At 52.8% G+C, this 19,917-nt stretch overlaps 1 protein-coding gene across 8 annotated transcripts in view; it reads right to left on the bottom strand.

The window, feature by feature from the left end:
- The window catches only part of NPRL3 (NPR3 like, GATOR1 complex subunit), a 38,277-nt gene that overhangs the window by 11,509 nt on the left and 6,851 nt on the right, over positions 1 to 19,917 (bottom strand). For 3 of the 8 annotated variants that reach the window (XM_073899801.1, XM_073899802.1, XM_073899803.1), the window contains one exon: positions 5,415 to 5,496. In XM_073899801.1, coding sequence (XP_073755902.1) covers positions 5,415 to 5,496 — 82 coding nt within the window. Of the gene's footprint in view, positions 1 to 5,414; positions 5,497 to 6,951; positions 7,106 to 11,352; positions 11,428 to 12,961; positions 13,092 to 13,536; positions 13,801 to 16,557; positions 16,597 to 19,917 lie in introns of those variants that run through there. The other 5 variants (XM_073899799.1, XM_073899800.1, XM_025877509.2 and 2 more) reach the window with 3 other exon arrangements.

Here is a 19,917-nt window from a genome sequence, read left to right as displayed (position 1 = left end):
TAATGAGAGTCACAATCTAGAGAAGAGATCTGGGATCCTTCCCCAAGGTCCCAGAAGAACGGAGTGCTAGTGAGCGCCTGGGTGGCTCAGTTGGTTAGGTGACTGCCTTCGGCTCAGGTCATGATGCTGGAGTCCCAGGATCGAGTCCTGCATTGGGCTCCCTGCTCAGCGGGGAGTCTGCTTCTCCCTCTAACCCTCCCCCCTCTCATGCTCTCTCTCTCCCCCTCTCTCATTCTGTCTCTCAAATAAATAAATAAAATCTTTTAAAAAAATTAAATTAAAGAGGCGCCTGGGTGGCTCAGTCATTAAGCGTCTGCCTTCGGCTCAGGTCATGGTCCCAGGGTCCTGGGATCGAACCCCGCATCGGGCTCCCTGCTCAGCGGGAAGCCTGCTTCTCCCTCTCCCATTCCCCCTGCTCTTTCGCTGTGTCTCTGTCAAATAAATAAATCTTTAAAAAAAAAAATTAAATTAAATTAAAAAAAAAAGAACGGAGTCCTAAATAAGTAAATATGAGCAGATGGAGGTTCCCAAAACCTCACCAAACTTTGGGCAAGGGTCTTTGCAGGTGGACAGCTCCCATCAAACCCTGAGAAACAACCTCTTACAAAATCCAAGGTCACACCATGAGAGGGCTGCCCCGTGGATGAGAGTCTCCATGTACAAAAGGACGAGAAGAGTGAGAAAGAGCAGGGCTGCAGGGAGAGCGAACTTGATAAAGCTAACATAAGCAGGCTTCCTCCCTCCTCTGTTTCACTATATACCTGGACAGAAAGGCTGGTGGACTGAAAGAAAGGTCTGCTTCTGAGCTGTCATCCTTAGGATATGGCTCAAGGTAGCAGATGGAACACCAGAGAATCAGAATTAAACACGGATACTCCTATGACCTCACACGCAGCTCATTTTGCTCCCCCAGGAGCTGGGCAATGCCACGAGCATGCACACACTGGCGTGGGGTCTTCTCCCGAACACTCCCATGTCGGTTCCCTGGTGTTCATGCGGATTTCCACTTTTCCAGACATCTGTCCACCCATGGAGTACTTCGCACTGAGATGCAGCGTGGAGCCTGCGTGGAACACGCCCACCCACATGGAGCCCCGGGAAGCCCATAGTCCTCCTGCAGCAAGAGGTGAGCCAGGAGCCGCAATGAAGTCTGCTCAGAGGAGGGGGGAAAAGCCTCCTCTCTGTTTTTGAGGCACAGTTTGTTTTTTTCTAACACCTCCAGGGTGGAGGCGGCCCACCCTCCCCTCCGAAAACCTCTCTGAGGCTACGACTCATGTATGTATTTATTATTATTGCAGAATAGTTGACATACAGCTTGTACCAGGTTCGGTGTTCGACAGTTCTCTACAGTACTCAGTGCTCACCCCCATAAGCGTAGTCGCCATCTGTCACCAAATAACATTACTGCAGTATTACTGAGTACATTCCCTATGCCACACAAAGTGCACTTTTAAGACCAGACTCTCCAGGGTTCCTGCTATGTCTGTACTTCTGCTGGCAAGGGAGTCATGTCTGGTCTGGAAACACTACGAAAGGCGCTGCCCCACGTGAGGCTTATCCAGCCTGCCACACAGCTCGGGGCCACACAGCGTCACCCAGCCCCATCTGCCATGCGAGATAGATGCTCCGAGTCCTAAGCCGATGACTGTGCATGAGGCAACACACTGGCCTTCACGACATGCCCTTATCGTTCCCACCCCAGATGGAAGGCAGTGTGTACCAGCTTACTCCGTTACCCTCCCATCTCACCACGTGAGAAAGAACTTCAGCTCCTAACGCATCAGCTAAGAGATGAAACCCCCTTCTTTGGTCTCCCGGCCAGCCCAGCACCCCCCGATCACTCTGGTCCTGCACACAGCCAGGCTCCCTACTACATGGCGTGGGACACTGTACACAATTCAAGAGGGCCGAGTGGGCTCCAAAAGGCCCACCTTGAAATTTCACACAAAAGGTGTATAGAAGTGCATTTTATGGAAAAAGGGACTAAAACTCCCAGGATATGTCTGTGGCCGCATCTCTGCTCTGAACAGACAGCACTGGGAGGCAGCGTTCCCAAGCACAGAGTTCCCAATGCCACCCGCCCGGCCAGGCCCTGGGCAGCTCCCCTGAGCTCTGAGCCTCCTGGCCCCACCACAGGCCCCGTTACCTCTGAAAACCGTTCAACAAACCCTTTGTCAAGCCATGGACTCCACAACATGACTGCTGTCTGCTCGTTCCTTCAAGCACCAGTGGGCAGCCACAAGGTCTGTGTTACAGAAAGTGAAGGGACATTCCCCGACTTCACGGGAGACCCAACCTGACCGTCACACATATGCGTGGGGCATGGTCACTGAGGTCACCGGGTCCCCAGGGGGAGACACAGAAGCTGTAACAGTCAGGGTAGGCTCCAAGGGAGTCATGCTACCAGCCTATGCTCACAGACACTTAGGTCCTGGGGCACGAGGCCACACCACAACCCTGAATTTTAGTTAGAACAGCAAATCCAGAACAACTCCTTTGAGAAGTCTCACCCCAATCGCCAACCTCCACGGTGTCTCACGTCTGCTCAGAGAAAACCTTTCCCAGGATCTGCTGGAAAGCTGCCAAAGGGAGAAGGCAGCTCTGTGCTACTGATCAGTCATTAAATCCACGTCTTCCTTTCTCAGTTCCAAAGTAAGTCCACCCTGCAGCAGCAAAGGGAAGGCCACAGCCCAGGGGGGCTCCTGGGCAGTCATGGAGCCCCTGCTACTGGCAGGCTGGGACAGGGTGCAAGGGAGGACCCCACTGTCCCTGGGACTCCCACCAGAGTAGCACTGCTGCTGGCTTGCGGGAGCTGGGCCCCAGGACCCACGACTGGGCAGGGTGGGGTCTGGGAACAGGAAAGGGTGGGTGGGTGGGGGTTCACCTGGAGGAAACGGGATCCTGAACACTAATGCACCAGGGTGCTTGGGCTAGAGGAAGGAGGCAAGTGCTGAACAGTGAACCCTGGGAGCCGTTTCTTCCCCCAAACTCTGATTCCTGGCCTCCTTTAAACAATGCCCACTGGGGGGCACTGCGCTGCCTCAAGTTCTCAGCAGCAGCAGCAGGTGGGCCAACCACGCAGCCCTTCACTGCCTCCAACTTGCAGGTCAAACATAAGAAAGCACAGTCCATTCTTTCTTTAGACATAGCAATTCTGGTTCTGGTTTGGTGTTCATCTCGGGGTTAGCCTGAATTTTGCTTGTGGCCTGACCGTAGCTGAGGCAGGCAGAGTACCATTCAGAGCAAGGGAACATGCTCCAAGGAAGCAACTCCCAACACCAGCCAACCCAAGACCAACGGGCGGCACTTCTCTGACTGCAGAGACTTCGACATGGTCATGAGCGATGTCACGGGAGAAAGCGGGGGTGGGGGGGACTACAGGACAACAGTCCCCGTGCCCTAACAGCCAGCAGTCACTGGGGTCAGGACGAAGCCAGCCCTGCTCTGCCTCCCGTGTGACGGACGGGGGTCTGAGGACAGCTCGGACAGGACGGGGGACGCGCACGGCGGCATCCGGACACAGCTGTGGACGCAGCACACCTGAGGTCGAGCTCACCAAGACCCTGGGCCGGCACAGCCAGAGGAAGAGGGATCTCCTGTGGGGCTAGTGGGGGTGCAGCGTGTGGCAAAGCCCCACGGGGACGTGCGCCCTATCACAAGGACTTTACCTCCTCGGCCTGGCAATTCATCGGATGGATAACCAGGTACACGTGCACAACCCCACGTGTGCACGGCTGAGCATCAGGCCTTGCAGCACCAGAGGCTGAGGCCGACGAAATGCCCAGGACAGGGGCTGGCTAACTGGGCAGCTGCAGAAGAAGTCCTTATTTCCCAGGAGAGACAGGGTCTAGGCTACACGGCTAAACTGAGAAGGCAGGGGTCGTCAGCAGGTGCAATGTAAAGGGACAAAGGGGGTCAGCGTCCACCTGTGTGCGCCTCCAGCCCAGCAGTACAGGATGGCACATGCCACATGCCGGCCTGCTGACATGCTTCTGCCACCAGGACAGGGGCCTGGTGGCACAGCAGGAAACACACGCAACACTGATCTTCAGGCTGGATGGATACATGATCCTTTCAAAAGCTTCACTGAAAACAGCAAAAAGAACGGGGCACCTGGGTGGCTCAGCTGTGAAGCGTCTGCCTTCGGCTCACGTCATGATCCTGGAGTCCAAGGATCGAGCCCCACATCGCGCTCCCTGTTTAGCGGGGAGTCTGCTTCTCCCTCCCCCTCTGCCCCTCACCCTGCTCTAGCATGCTCTTTCTCAAATAAATAAATTCTTTTTTAAAAATTAATTAATTAGGGGCACCTGGGTTGCTCAGTCGTTAAGCGTCTGCCTTTCAACTCAGGTCATGATCCCAGGGTCCTGGGATCGAGCCCCACATCGGGCTCCCTGCTCGGCGGGAGGCCTGCTTCTCCCTCTCCCACTCCCCTGCTTGTGTTCCCTCTCTCACTGTCTCTCTCTCTCTGTCAAATAAATAAATAAAATCTTTAAAAAAAAATTTAATTAATTAAAAAACAGCACAAAGAATGAAAAATTTCCAAAAGGCTCATAACAATAATCACTGGGTATGGGATCACAGATGGGCTGTTTTCTCTATACTCTTCTACATTTCCTAAATATCAATAATGAGCATGTATTGTTGGTGAGATCAGGAAAACTGCTAATACCAAAAAAGGATGCTAGACAAGCCACCCTCTCTGGGCTTGGACGACACATGGTCTCGCCAGCCACAGCTCAGACCCAGCCCACCTCCCATAGGTAGCGTCGAGTCTGCCGATGGAGTAAAGCACTGGGAAGGCCTGGGGCTGCGTGCACAGACAAGGCCCAGAGAAGGGGCCTGCACCTCAGTGCAGACTGTGCAGCAACATGTCTAGTGCTCTGAGTGGTGGCCCCTCGAGAACCAATGGTCCTGGAGCAGAAGGGCACAGCTTGCAGGGGAAGTGTCACCTGGGCACCCGCCCAAGCCCCCTCCACCACCTCCCACCCACCCTGCAGACCCAGGCTCAGGGAGCAGTGGACCCTCTTAAAAGAAAAGAAGTTCTCTGCTTCTCCACAGAAAGCTGGGAACACCAATATGACTGGAACAACTGAGAGGCTCTGCTGGGTCTGCAATGCGGGCTGCCTTCCTAAACTCAGCCCCCAAACCCCAAGTCCCACGAGCGGAGGGCACCCTCTGAGCCTCCGTTTCCTCCTCAGTGATGACAGTGACACCCATCTTAGGAGGCAGACCCGGAACTCGCACCGTGTCATCTGACCTGTTATCTCATGACTCACGAGAATTTCAGGCTCTCATGCATGACTTCAGGGTCGGTTCCAGGGACTGGCACTCCCAGTCCTCTCTCACCCCCATCTCAGCGGTACAACAGGAGAATGGGCAGCAAGGCCCACGGGCAGGGGCGCCACCTGTCTTACCTGTCATAAGCTTCCTTGAGGTCCCTGGCCAGCTTGCACTTGGGCAGAATGTGATGAAATGGGGACTGAGGACCATCATTTGCTGCAAGAGTCAGAAGAGAGAATTCAGAGCCTCCAAAGCAAGGAAATATGCAAAGGGTAGAATGGAAAATACCTTTAAAAACAAGGTTAACTGGGGCACCTGGGTGGCTCACTCAGTTGAAAGTCTGACTCTTGGTTTTGACTCAGATCATGATCTCAGGGTGTCGTTGAGACGGAGCCCCCGCACTGAGCTCCTCACTCAGCAGGGGAGCCTGCTCAAGCTTCTTTCTCCCCCTCTGCCCCTTCCCACCCCCGCACTCACATGCTTTCTCTAAAATAAATAAATCTTAAAACAAAGAAAGTTTACATGAAAATAATCTGTGCAACCAGTTGAATTAAGATGAGACTTTGGCTGATGTATTCACACTATCTTTATACGGGAGATCTGTATGGAAACCACCACTGGTGCCCCTGCCCCTGCAACCAGTTCACCGGTGGCCCCAGAGCACAGAACCCCAGACACTTTCCGCCTGGTGAGCAGGTGCTTCCATGCCTCGTCCCTCTCGCTCATACCAATACTATTTTTATGATCAAAAGTCTTTCATTAATCCTTTCTCATTAATGCCTTAAAATATGTAGTTAAATTGAATTTGTAAAAAAAATTTCCTGTGATAAGGGCACCCGGGTGGCTCAGTTGGTGAAGCATCTGCCTTAAGCTCGGGTCATGATCCCAGGGTCCTGGGTTCGAGTCCCTCTGCTGCTCCCCCTGCTTGCGCGCTCTCTGATAAATGAAATCTTAAAAAAAAAAAAAAATTTCTGTGATAAAGTCACAGACTCTAAAGAGAATTTCTTTTAAACAGCTTCTGGATTGTTATTAACTCATAACTAGCCAAAACATTATACGTTTGGCAGCTGTCAAATATAAAAAGCGAGTTTTCACTGAAAATGCACCTGAGGGGGACAATACTCATATGCCAATCACCACTTTCACTTATTGCTAGAGTTACACTGGGGTCACCTTCAAACCTGTTCCTGGTTTTCTCTTATTTCAGAGGCGCTGATCTGAGATGGAGATGGAGTGTGTTGCAAGTAGGCGTTTCTCTGTGCTTAGAGGTGTTATGGAATGCCAAAATCCACAGGGGGATCTACTGACAAGTAATACCTTTAATAATCGGCCCGTTGGTAACTCAGTTAGGTCTTCCTTCACTTCACTCGGAAGCGAGGGCCTGGGAAGGGCCCACCTTGCCAGCCCCGTTCCCAGCGGCCCCTGCACGTGTCCTCCCGCCACCGGCCGTGGGGCAGTGCTGCTGGGAGGCGGGGTGCCGTTCGGGCTGCAAGATCCATCTCCAGCATCAGTTCAGAGCTGCCCTCCAGCTGTGTCCCTTGGGGCGTCCTCCCTTCGCAGGGAAGATCACCAGACCAGCACATACGCCCTTGGTGCCTGTCTCTGCATCTGCAAACCTGGACCGGGGCCCCTGCCATGTGTGTGGAGCAGAGAGACTCCCGCGGCGCTCACCGTCAGCCACCGCGGACACCTCGTCCTGCAGCGCCAGGATCAGCTTGGCCTCTCTCGTGAGGTACTGGCATCGGCGCTCCTCATGCTGCAGCACGGTGGCGATGCGTCGGGAAAGGGTGTGCAGACAGTTTATCACCGACGGGTCTGCATTGGCCTGTGGGAGAGGCCACGGGGGACTCGGACGGCACCCGGGCGCGGCCGACCCACGGCACGAGGAGCCCTCTGTCCTCCTCTCCCGCACAGCCCCTTCTGGGTGCCACCGCGGTCCCCAGCCCTGTGTCCCCTCCAAGGTCCGTCCACACAAACGCCAGTGTGCTCAGCATCCCAGCTCGGGAATGGCTGCCTGCAGGGTAACGCTGGGGTGGTTCTGTGGGGGCCCCCAGCCGGGGGGGGGGGGGACACAGGCATTTCCGACAAGCGGAGGCGCTGCAGGGCACCGCACCAGGGCCATCCAGGACGGCGGGGTACAGAGCCAGCCTCCGCTCGGGGGCGGCGGAGCAGCCGACCCACCCGCTGTGTGACCCCAGGCTCCCGTCTGAGAACGTTCAACAGCGGCCCTCCCCCACCGGTCAGTCTGACAGAGCCTATCCAGGGCACAAGCCCAGCAGTGTTTGCGGTCACCGTGTACGGCTGACTTGGTGGGCAGGACCAGGCTTCGTGAGAATTCAACCACACAGACCCACTACACCAGGGTCACGGAGCGGAGTAAGCACAAGCCCCAGGCTGGCTGAGTGCTGAGCACACTGCCCTCAGGAGAAGAGGCTCCTCCCAGCAGAAACAAGCCTGACCAACAGAAGTCAGCAGGCTCCAGGCCACCCCTCTCCCCACAAGCTCCCCGGGCACCCCTGTGCCAACCCTGGAACCTATCAGACACCGCAGCGAGGCCAGGCAGGCACACCCACCCAGGCCAGGGGTGGGGCAGGCAGCTGAAGGGTCTCTGAAGATGCTCCACAGAGCAGATAACCGGCCAACCATGACTCAGTGTTTCAGGAGGCCGCCAGGGCTGCTGAGTGATCGAGGGGTGGAGGTGGGAGAAGGGAGAGGGACGCATGGTACCGCTGATTAAACCCCTAGTACTGCCTCCCCACCCCCCCGTTTATCTGGCAGCAGGGCCCTACCAGGAAGGTGTCCACAGCCAGCCTTCTGGACCAAAACCCACACCAGACTCAGTGAACACCTTCATCACCTGGAGTTGGAAAGATTTTCTGAACTCCTAGCAGATCTCGTGTTCACAAACAGAATCCACACCTGACAACAGCATGCCTGCCCTGGGGAGAGGACTAAACACTACTTTCAGGCCAAGCCCATCACCGGGCAGCAACCCTGCCCTTCATGTCAAGGACAGCCCCTCAACAATGTCTCCCACAAGACTGTGGAACTAGAGGGCCTAGGTTATAAAGCATGTGCAACTGCTTCACAACAAAATACACTTCTAGAAGACTCTGTATCAAAATACTCTCAGCAGCAAAACAGAGGAAGGAGAATGATCCTATGCACATGGTGATTCCCTTCAAGAAGCAACCAAGCCACACCTGAGAGCCTGATCTTATGCTCACGGTCCCAGTGGCTGGGACAGGACGGTGTTTTTGGTCAGATGGCCGAGCCCACCAGTTGTACATTCCCAGACATGCAAGGGGGTGCTCACCCAGGCGAGGCCCGATGACCCGCACCGATGGGGTATGCTGGGGTATCCTGTGTGGCTTCACAGGCCAGGCAGCACTCAAGGTGCCTACAGAGCCCAAGGCTTTGTCTGGCCACAGTGAGAAAGGGACCACCTAGGACGTGCCGGCCCTGAGTGGGAACTCTTAGAAACACCACATTTGCCCCAACGGTGATGTGAAACAGCAGGAAATTTAGGGGATTACCTGTGAGACTTTCTCGCTCCCAGAAAGTGCACTGAAATGTAATAAGGCCTTCAGAGCAAATGTCCAATTTGCAGGCAATACACAAACAGAGAGTAAGCACGATCAGATGAATCCAGACATGGACCATTCAATGGGACGAAGGGAGAAGAAAGTCCTAGACTGGAAGAGACCCGCAGACACAGCCCACACCCCTGTGAGGGCGAGGTTTTCATCCTGGTCCAGACAGGACAACGGCAAAAACTATGGCCACCAGGCACTAGCTGATACCAAATTACGGCAAACTTTATCAGATGTGAAAGGGTATCACGGTATAACATAACTGTTCCTATTTCATAGAGATGCCACCTGAAGTACATAGAAATGAGCAGACATGAGGTCTGGGACTTGACCCGAAACACCTGAGAACCCAGGGTGGCCTGGTGACGGCAAGGGGACATCAGAGATGGGTGTATGAGGTTAATCAAACTATTGTCACTAGTTGGGGATTTGTTTAAAACTCTTCGATGTGAAAAGAAAAAACAGTATGTTTTTATGTGACCATTAAAAAGGAGAAAATAACTTTCTACCCTAAAAATATCAGCACTTTACATTATTTAAAATTCCCACCCCCCCCCAACATCATGGCCCCTGCTACTTGAAGTCCTGCACTACCTCGTTTCCTACCACAGCAATCCACCCATCCTCCCCCAGGTTCTGGCCTCGCCCCAAGCCTCACCTTCAACAGCCACAGGCTGGGCCACATAGCAACTACCGCCCTGTCTCATCAGCCCCCAGCTGCCGGACACCGGCACTGTTTCCAGCCTGGTTATTATCATAAAGGTCTCCCTACAACCTCAAAATCTGCTTGTTTTCTTGACGGCTGTATCCAGGGGAGTCAGACGTGCTGCTGTCACACACTGTTCCCCAGAGACCAGGGCCTGCCTGCAGGATGGGGCCACGGCTGCTTCTCACCGCCCACCCACAGGGACAGCCTTAGCCAGCATTGTGGGGGCTGTTTCTTACTTAATGGACTGCTCTCTCGGGTGTCCGCAGTGTGTCATTTTAGAAGTCATGCCCCATACTATTTACACTATGAACATCCCAAGACTGTAAAAGTCAAGGTCTCCACTTGGAACCGGACACCCCAGGGACAGCCACTGTTAACCCATCACTTTGTCTTAACACGGCTCCTTATTTATCAGCAAGGTAGGCCAGTTTTAAAAATTAGCTCCATTCCAAAGAACCTTTTCTCTGGCATCATTTTGGTTTTGAGCCGTTCACAATGAATGTGGTCTCCTCTCAAGAGAAAAGCACCTCGAGACTTAGAATGACACACAATTTTACCGGTGTCCTCTGCTTAGTGTCATTTCGGCCACTCTGAAGGCTTTCAGAGCACACAGTGCTGCCCGTCACGGAGACCAGTCACTCTGAGATGCTTCTGTGAAAAGCCATCATGCAGATCACATGTGCCCAGCCAGAAAGAACTACTGAGTATTTTGGCACAAACAGGTAGTGGGAGAGTTCAGAGGAATTCCGTTATGTAAAGTCACCAAATAGGTATTTCCTAGGCAATTCAAAGTCCTTTCATAATATGGTGAGTCTTTACCCAGGGATGCTTTTTATGCTTACTTAGATCCCTTATATTTTGACAGCTTCATTGAAAAGAAATCTCCTCTAACACAACTTCAGACAGTCTGGGAACTGCCCTAAGAAACTATCAGCTTAATCATTAAAAACAAAATGGAAAGCAACAAGCGCTGGTGAGGAGGAAGGTACGCTGGAACGCTCACACTGCCGGGGGGCAGGGAAGATGGTGCCGCCGCCGCGGGGAGCAGTCTGGCAGCTCCGCAACACAACCCTGGAATTCCACTCCGAGGTGTATACCCAAGGGACATGAAAACGTGTCCACGCAAACATTTGGACACATATATCCATAACAGCATTGGTCATAATACTGTACTGATGAACATACATCGTTCATAATGGACAAAATGCAGAGACAACACAAACGTTCATCAACAGATGATGCACAAACTGTGGTCCATCCATACAACAGAATACGGTTCCGCCACAAAAAGGAATGAAGTCCGGATACATGCTACCACATGGATGAAAAAGTGACAGCAGACAGACACCAAAGGTCACAAAGTGTAGGATCCAATCTCTCTGAAAATGCAGAATAGGTAAACCCACAGAAGGAAAGCAAACTGGTGGTTTCCAGGGGCTGGGAGAGGAGAGGAAATGAGGAATAAGTGATCTCCTTTTGGGGCAATGAAACGTCCTAGAACTGACAGTGGTGAGAGTTATACAACGTTGGCTCCTGAAGCCACCGAACTGTACACTTTAAAATGGTTAAAATGGTAAATACTATGTGTATTTTATTTAGAAAACACAGTATGGGTAGACTCTTGCAGGACCCCAGGAGGGGCCTGGCAACAGCTGGGCAGTCTGAGCTCTGAGCCAATGACACAGTCACCAGAAGTGAGGGGCGGCTACTCTCCCCGGACCTTCCTCCCCGATCTACCAGGGCTCTTCAGCCATCTGTACACTCGCTCACCCTCAGTGCAAACACCACATTAAAAAGAATCATGGTGGGAGCTTCCCTCTTCGGAGATGGATCTGTTTTGGAAACCTGGAAAAGAAATACATTCTAATGAGTGAGAGCCACCACATCCCAAGAAATCCTGTTTAGTGCTATCCTCCAGGCAGGGGGAGAGGTTCCACAATATAGCCGACCCAAAGAAAAACAGAGTCCTGGGGTCTTTGAGAAGTGATCACTGCCTCTGTGTGGGCAAGCACAGATGGAGACATGGCTGAGACGAGAGTGGGAGGGTCAGCGCTATGACCCAAAGTGACAAGACTACCCCAGTCAATGGGAGTGAGCTGAGGTGCCCCCGCGAGACAAGATGGGGAGAGGCTCGAGCAGAGGGGTATTCTCCGCCCAGACTCTCCCCCCACCCCCACTGCTGTTTTCAGTGTCCACCTGGGTCCTCTGTCTCCGTCAGGTATGAAAACCACTCAGGACAATTAAGAGACAGGATAATGCTCAGAGCCAGCAGAGACCAAGCTGCTGCTCCAGCTCCAGCCACCGCAGGTCACCAACACCAAGTTGAATACACGTGTTGCCACCAGGGGGCATGGGAGTGTGCGTGAGGGGGTGGTGGCCACATCTCCCTGGGCCATCCCAAGCAGGCTCTTTACCATCCCTGCCTGTCACTCCAGTTTGGTAGGGTGTGACTCCTGGCAGGATGTCAAATCTCCCCTCTGTCACCCAGACGTCAGCAGTGCGGACTGACAGCCCTGTCTGCAGGGGCCTGGGTAAAGAGGAAGGTGCCACCCGTGGGGCCCGGTGCACCCAGCCATGGTCTGATATCCTGGCATCTCCAACTGCCTCAGAAGCTCCTTCCACAGGCATATTCATGGATAAGATTTGAGGACTACAACTTCTGGATCATATAAATAGAACTAAATCTTATGCCATCTTATCAAAGCCCTGATTGTGCCTGTATGCAAAGGACTGACTAGCAGGTTCTGGTGTCAAATTCCCTTGGGTAATAGTGCATTCAATCTTGTTAAAACCCCTCAGTCCTGTAACATTTCATTCATCGGAGAATGCACATACAGGGTTTAGCACAATAGTAAGAACAAATTAATAATATTTGCTATGTCATGATTTAATAAGAAAAAATACTTGCACCGCTTTAGAAACAGATGTCCTAAATATAAAGGGGAAGGTGGCAGTCAGGAGAGACCCAGGACGCAAAGAGCAAAAGCCAGGGGCAGGGACCGAACCCACGGGAGGCCTATGGGGACATGCGGCTGACTGTACGCACGGACACACACACAGGGTCAGATATATGGCACGATACGATGGCTGCCTTCACCAGAGCCAGTGTGAGCCATGGCTCCCCGAGGACCCCAGAGCCAGGACGGGCCATGCCTTCCCAGGGAGGGCCGTACCTGCCCCGGGAGAACCTTACCTGCCCAGGGAGGGCCATACCTGTCCCAGGAAGAACCCCACCAGCCCCAGGGAGAACCCCACCTGTCCCGGGGAGAACCCCACCTGCCCCGGGGAGAACCTCACCTGTCCCGGTGAGAGCCCCACCTGTCCCGGGGAGAACCTCACCTGCCCAGGGAGGGCCATACCTGCCCAGGGAGGGCCATACCTGTCCCAGAGCATGCTGCAGCAGTGTTGGATGCCCAACAAACCGCACGTTATCAATCTTCAGTTCAAATTTTTGGCCACACATTTCAGACTTGGTTGCCAAAATTGTTGCCAGAATGACATCCGAAAACCTTAAAATTAAAAAAGGGCAGAGTGGAAGTAAGTAAACAAAGTGCCACAGTACCATGCCCACCTGCCCTCAGAGGGGAAAGGTCTCAGGACATGGCAGCTCCGTGCGTGGAGTGCTCTACCCCCACTGCGGACCTGGAAGCTTCTATCAATTGCCCTTCTGAAGCGATCCCCAAGACCGGGGACATAAAATCACCAGAATTACAAGGTAAAAGGCATGAGAAGCACAGACTGAAGGCACATGCTGTCATTTCTTGGCATGCTCTATGAAATTCAGGAGCGAGAACGAATTGCAGTTTGCTTTCAAAGGGGGGACAACAGCTGGGGCTGGCACCGTCCTGAGGGCCACTCATTAAGGTGCACAGGTGTGGGGAGGGGTCTCCCGACCGGCCCGGGTTTGCCAGGCTGCACCCCTCCACCCCCAGGTGAGTAAAGGACAATACTAACTGCAGTGTGCTCGTCACCTTCCTCACGGCACGGCTGCCTGGTCGTTCCCTTATGCTCAACATTTCAACCCTCTAGTTCTTACTGGGGAAGAAACCTTTAAGATGTGCCAGATGTGCAGAACCAGAGACATGATACGAAGGTGGGGACGCAGAGGACTGGGCGCCGCGGAAAAGCAGGCGCGGCTGTGGTGGGGCAGCGGGCCGGCTACGATCTCTGTACAACTGCAGGGCTCGCCCCCGTTCAAGACGCAGCTGCGCACTTACGTCTCCCCGCTGGCAACCTTGCTCCTTCCTGCCCAAGGGGATCCAGATAAGCGAGAGTCACCACAGGGAGGAGAGTGCCGGGGGTGCAGCGTGGACTCTTATCTCGAGGCCCAGGCCCCAGGGGCCTCCACTCTAGAAACACTGATGTGCCCTGTCTGATCAGGAGCCAGGGGGAGCCAAGTCCTGTGCTCACTTCTCCGCCTGGGAAAGCATCTCTAACACCCAGGTCGAAGGGCACACTGTGTGAGGGAAGGTGGCTCCAGCTCCTTCAAGGCCACGCTCTGCCCGAAGAGGCCAATGAGGACAGACACTTGAGGGTGCATCCTGGGCCTTCGCTGAGGAGCTCCGGTGAATCAGGGACCACACCAGATGTTTCTCTTCTAAAGGAGCTGGCTATGGGGGAGGGTGGCAATGAACACCCTAACGCTCCAAAAGGGAAGGTCCTGCTGCAGACTGCGGCTTCAGTTCAACTCTGAAATAGCAGATGACTTGGACATTAAGTGATCTAGGAGGGGGTCGTAGCTCTGGGCCCCTTATACACTTGGCAGGGCTCAATGTCTAATGTAAGAGAGGTAACTGAGAACCAGCCTGGAGCAAGAACCTCACTGTGGTCAACCAGCACAGGGACAAAAGCGCGACAGGCAGCTATGGGACTCTTCCCAAGCCTCTCCCCTAGATAGCCGGGGAGCCTAGTACTGCCAAGGGGGGCTGGTCATGCTGGCTTCCAGCCGTCCCCTAGGGCCAACATGGTCCTCTCACTGTCCTTGGTCACTCTGTGGTCCCCAAACAAACCAGATGCAGGGGTCTGGGTCAAAACAGGCTGCCTTGCATCCTGTACAGTCTGGAATGCAGCTGGACCTTCGGATACCAAGGTTGTCAGAGACGCTTTGGGAAACTCGGTACCCACAGCTCAAGCCCTTGGCTGCCCAATGTGGGTCACTCCTTCCCAGGAATACTGCTCTCTCGAGTGAATAAACCAGAGATGGAAGATTGCAGAGTCTCAGACAGGAGGCTTTACATGCTTTCTTCAAAAACTCTAAATGGCTCACCCTGCCCTGTAACTCCCATCTGAGGGATGCAGTGATGGTGAGGGAGGGCTCAGGATGATAAAAACCCTACTAAACACTTTTGCTCTAGTAACTGATCCAGTGCAAACATTCCATACCCTATCTCAACAAACACGATCCCTCCACTCTGTCACCCAGTGATAAAAGGATACAGAGGTGATGGAGAGAAAAACAACTTCCTACCATTCCAGAGGTTCACTTTTTCTTGTGATATCAAAAATCTCCACTAAAAACCTCTGCTCCACCATGAAGAGCCACAGACGGGCCTCAGCCATGGCCTTTAGCCACCAGTCCAGGAACCTAAGTTTGGCTATGAGATGAGCCCTGAGATTCAGAGGACAACAGTAGTGGCCCAGTTCACGTTTATAAATATCCAGATCCAAGAGGTACCCTTCCAAGAGCCAAATAAAAAACACTTCCCCCTCTGGGTCCAGAAAGCACAGAGCAGAGGGGGCCAGCCTGAGAGCCATGTACTGCTGACGTGAAAAGCCACACTGCCCTAGGTGACCATCAGGGAGGCCTCTCTGGGATGGCCCGTGGGGTGGTGTTCAGCTGCTCTGCTCTATGAGCAGTCTGACCCACACAGAAAACCACTCACTGTGGCCTGATATTACACACTTATGGTAAGAAAAATACTTCAGTACTGTGTCTGCTGACATCACACACACAAAGTCACAGAGTTCTATCACGAGATTTGGGGGAAGGGGACATAAGTGATATAAACAGCAAAGTAAAACAAAAACGAGGGACGATATCTGTTTCCAAAATTTACAAAAATCCTTTTCCCTTGTTTTGAAGATGAAAGGCCTGGTGAATACGTTGCAACATAATAAAATAGCTGTTCTAAAAACTGATATTCCTGGAATAACTTTCAAATTAAAAAAAATAAATAAATGAAAGCATTTGAGATGAACCAGCCCAGCTGAAAAACAGGCAAGACTTTCCATTCCTGCTGGGATATTCAGGAACGGGCTTTTTCTACGGCTTGGCCAGGAAAAAAAAAAAAAGGAGGGAGAGACAGCAATGGAAGGGAACTCCACTCTGCTCCCTCCTGTTTTTTTGGGCGGGGAGGGCTCACAGACGCTCCATGCACCTCCAACACCCGGGGGGGTTGCCCCATCAGGGGCACAAGGGGTACCACACTATCCACACCCTTCTGGAGAAGTGCCACATAATCTCCATGGGAACATTTTTGCCTCTCATGGGCACACACAACAGCATCTCAGTCCAAGCCTCACATTTAACACCTGGCCCTTGGGAGAGGCCTCCTATAACTCCTCTGAGAAATGAAGGCAAGAAGCAACGATCAAGGGTCTCTCTAGGGGAAGCTGGCTAGGGAGACAGGGAGTCCTGTTCTTGCTTGCCTACCACCTTCCTGAGGCCACCAGTGCCTTTCTGGAGGAGAGGCGGTCTGTGTGCACGCCTGGTTCCAGCAGTCTCCCTGGCATCAGCCAACCTCGCCTTGGCCTCCCAGGTAATGTGGAACAGCTGAGTAACTCCAGGTGGAGAAAGGGCAGGGGCCGTGGGAAGCCGGGGCACTCGTGGGGGGATTGGGCAGTGAGGACCGAGCCAGAGCCTGTGTGCCTCGTTAGTCATTCTTCAACACTGAGGGCAATCAGGAGTTAAGCAAAATTACAAGAGAAGGCAGCAGGAATCAAGACAGAAAGGTGGTGGAGAAGTGTTGGTCTTACCCTGCAACCAATCGCTCATCGGTTGGAGGACATGGCTCGCTGGAATGGGAACAGGACCATCAAGACCAAACAAACACACTGATTTTAAAAATCACGAATAGTTACAAGGCTGTTTTATTAAAACAGTATTAAAGTCTAGCAGAAGTACTGCCATAAGCATTAACCGCTGAAGGCAAGGCTAAGCAACTTACCGGACAAGAAAGAAGATACAGACACTTGCCAAGTTGAAGACTTACCAGAGTTTTCTCACGAAAGCTTAAATTCCCACATGTAAACAGAGCCTGGGCACAGCTGAGAGCCAATTTTCAGAAGCAAGAGCAAGGCTGGAAGACCTGGGTCACAGCCCAGCACCACACATATTAGCTGGACACCCACACACAAGCATTTTAGTCTTTCTGACCAAACCGTCTCCGTGAGATCCCTTACGAGAACTGTAGAATGCCACTGGATATCTGAGCTTCAACCCTTGAGGTACTGTGACTGCCTACACACCCAAACTCGCCGAGCCTTTGCTCAGCACAGGACCATGGGCCCTCTGGCAGCAAGGAGGCGGTGGCACCTCTGCACATGCAACTCCACACCCGTGCACTGTGCAACTTGAGTTCTGTAGGGAGGACGTTTAGAAGAGTCAAGCTTCTCTGCAGAGTGTTCTAGGACAATCCCCGGACTCCAGGAAACAGAGAGCAGCCCAGACCCCGGAGTGGGGACAGCACTGGAGGGACGAGAGCCTACCACGACCCTGTGCCATGACTACTGGGCTGCCCTGCTGCTCCCTACAGCTCTCACCGAGAAATACGTACCACATACCCACGGCACAGAAGCACACAGCCAAGAGCCCCTTTTTCAACGGCTCCCGAACGTCAGCTCATCAGTGTCCATAGTATGAAAGGGGGAAGGTGTTCTGTGGACTTTCCCAAGATCACCCAGAAAGTCAGAATCCCTAGAAGCTCAAGTGCAACTCCTACAACTTTTATCTCCTACAACCAAACAGGTCACAACGAAACCCCTCTACTTTCCAAAGGGAAGAAGCATGTGGGGCTTCCAAGTATCAGCAGTGCTCTTTTCCATACCAGGCTGTGGAGGTGACACGTCAAACGCCCCTGGCATGTGTCATGAACTTGTGTCTGCCCCTGTGCGGGAGGCAGAGCCCCCGCAAGCACTCTCACCAAGACACAGATGTTCCCATGATACCCAGACCTGGGAAGGGAGACAGAGGTGCCCTGCCACCCTCAGGTATCTTAAGACACCCAAACTGAGGCTCATGGTACGAGGAACGTGCCCAAGACTATACACCGTAGGCGCAAAATGAGAGTCACACCCAAAACCCAACCCTGTACTTGTCCCAGCACACTGTCAGCCTGCATGCGCCAGAGTGGACGCACCAGTGTACTTACTGGCTGGGCCAGGAAAGGGGTGGGGGATGCCCAAGCTTGGGGACAGCACTGCTTATCCACCTTCTGGGCACTGACCCCAGCTCTAGGAAATAGGGGCTCCTTCCTTCCTTCCCCTTTTCTTCCTTCCTTGACTATTTATTTATTTGACAGAGAGAGAGAGAGACAGAGAGAGCACAAGCAAGGGAAGCAGCAGAGGGAGAGGGAGAAGCAGGCTTCCCACTGAGCAGGGAGCCCAGCGTGGGGTTCGATCCCAGGACCCTGGGATCATGACCTGAGCCGAAGGCAGATGCTTCACCGATGGAACCACCTTACTAACCCATGGCCACAAGCACGCTAGCAGAAGCAATGCTGTCAAGAGAGGCCTGGTGGAGCCCCGTGCACCTGGGGGAGAGGACTAGGTGTGTGCCAGTTTGCACCCTGGCACGCCTAGCCAAGGTTCCCATCTGGCTGAGGATGTGAATGTGCCCCAAAGCTGGATCCACTGCTTAAAGAAAGGTGGTCAAGCCTGAGGAAGGCAGGAGTGCCACCTGATTCCACTGCCCCACCGGGAATGTAACAATGCAGAGAATTTAAAGGTGTGGACAGAAATCTTTCACACTTCTGAGGTCTTCTGGATGGTATCTAGAGTAAAATGATTTCTCAGTGTTTTGAAATGAAGTCGACTCTTCTTCAAGCTACCATCTTGTCCTCTGAGATCGTGCCCAGAACACTCCATGTTGGGAGGGATGGTGCCAGCGACAGCATTTGTGACTGATACCAGGCTTTCTCCAGGACCTCTCCTGACGGCTTTTCCCTGCCGGTGTGGCAGATGCATAATGCTATTAAGCATGACCTCCCCAGGGGCGCCTGGGTGGCTCAGTCCGTGAAGCGTCTGCCTTCGGCTCAGGTCATGACCCGGGGTCCTGGGATCGAGCCCTGCCTCGGGCTCCCTGCTCAGTGGGGCGTCTGCTTCTCCCTCTCCCTCTGCCACTCCCCCTGCCTGTGCTCTCTCTTAAATAAATAAATAAAATCTTAAAAAAAAAAAAAAAAAGAGCATGAGCTCTCTGGTCCCCAGCGCTCATCCAACAGGAGCACTACAACTTTTCTACATTTGAATTTCAAGCCTTAAAGACAAGGGACAATATCCATTTTCTTCCCTTCCTACTGAATTCTATAAGAGGCTTTTTTTTTAATAAAAAGGTTAAAAAAACCCTGCCAGTTAATTCTTACACCCTGAAGCACAACATCTTGATTCACCTTTAGAAGCAGCACATGCTCTAAGACAGTGTTGTCCAACAGAACCCCCTACAGCAAATCTGAGCCGTTCAGTGCAGCAGCCACCAGTCACCTGCGGCCCGAGCACCTGAAATGCGGCTGGTGCAAGGAGGAACTGAATTTCATCTCAGTTCATTTCTATTTAAATGGTGACTTTAATACTGGGCAGCACAGCCCTGCGTCCTCACTTCTCTAGGGCAGCGCCATCTACCACCATACTCAGAAGTTGCACAAGTGGCCCGTTAACATGGCTTCAGTCTGGCAAGTCGAGCAGGAGGAACATTCTGCTGGTTCCCAAAGAAAAGCACCTTTGAGAGGACCATTGAGGACAACCCTGTACTACTCCAGGAAGATGTCTGAGCCATGGCACGGCTCCCCCAGGCGCCAGAGGCTTGGCAGGCCAATGTGATGAAATAAAGCTGGGCGCTCAGAGGTATTAACCTGTATCTCTGACACGGGGGAGTGGGATCGTCAGATGCTATAATGTGCCACAATTACCAAAGGAAGTAATTCTCAAATTTAATGAGAGAGAGAGAGTATGGAGAACCAGCTCTTCTTAGTGAACAGCCTATCTGTGATACCCTGATAGACCCATAATGTCTTGCTCCCTTCCCATGGTTTTTCCTCTTCTTTACGCTCAATATTGAAATAACTCCCTAAAAACATTCTCTTAGTCTTTTATTATAAGCCTCTGGGAGTTAACTGCAGGAGT

Source organism: Callorhinus ursinus, unplaced genomic scaffold (assembly GCF_003265705.2).
Source record: "Callorhinus ursinus isolate GAN/ISIS: 27379988/994484 unplaced genomic scaffold, GSC_fseal_2.0 scaffold13, whole genome shotgun sequence".
In the NCBI taxonomy this organism is placed as follows: Eukaryota; Metazoa; Chordata; class Mammalia; order Carnivora; family Otariidae; genus Callorhinus; species Callorhinus ursinus.
The sequence above is the reverse complement of the archived record's forward strand: the minus strand, read 5'-3'. Positions and strand labels throughout refer to the sequence as shown.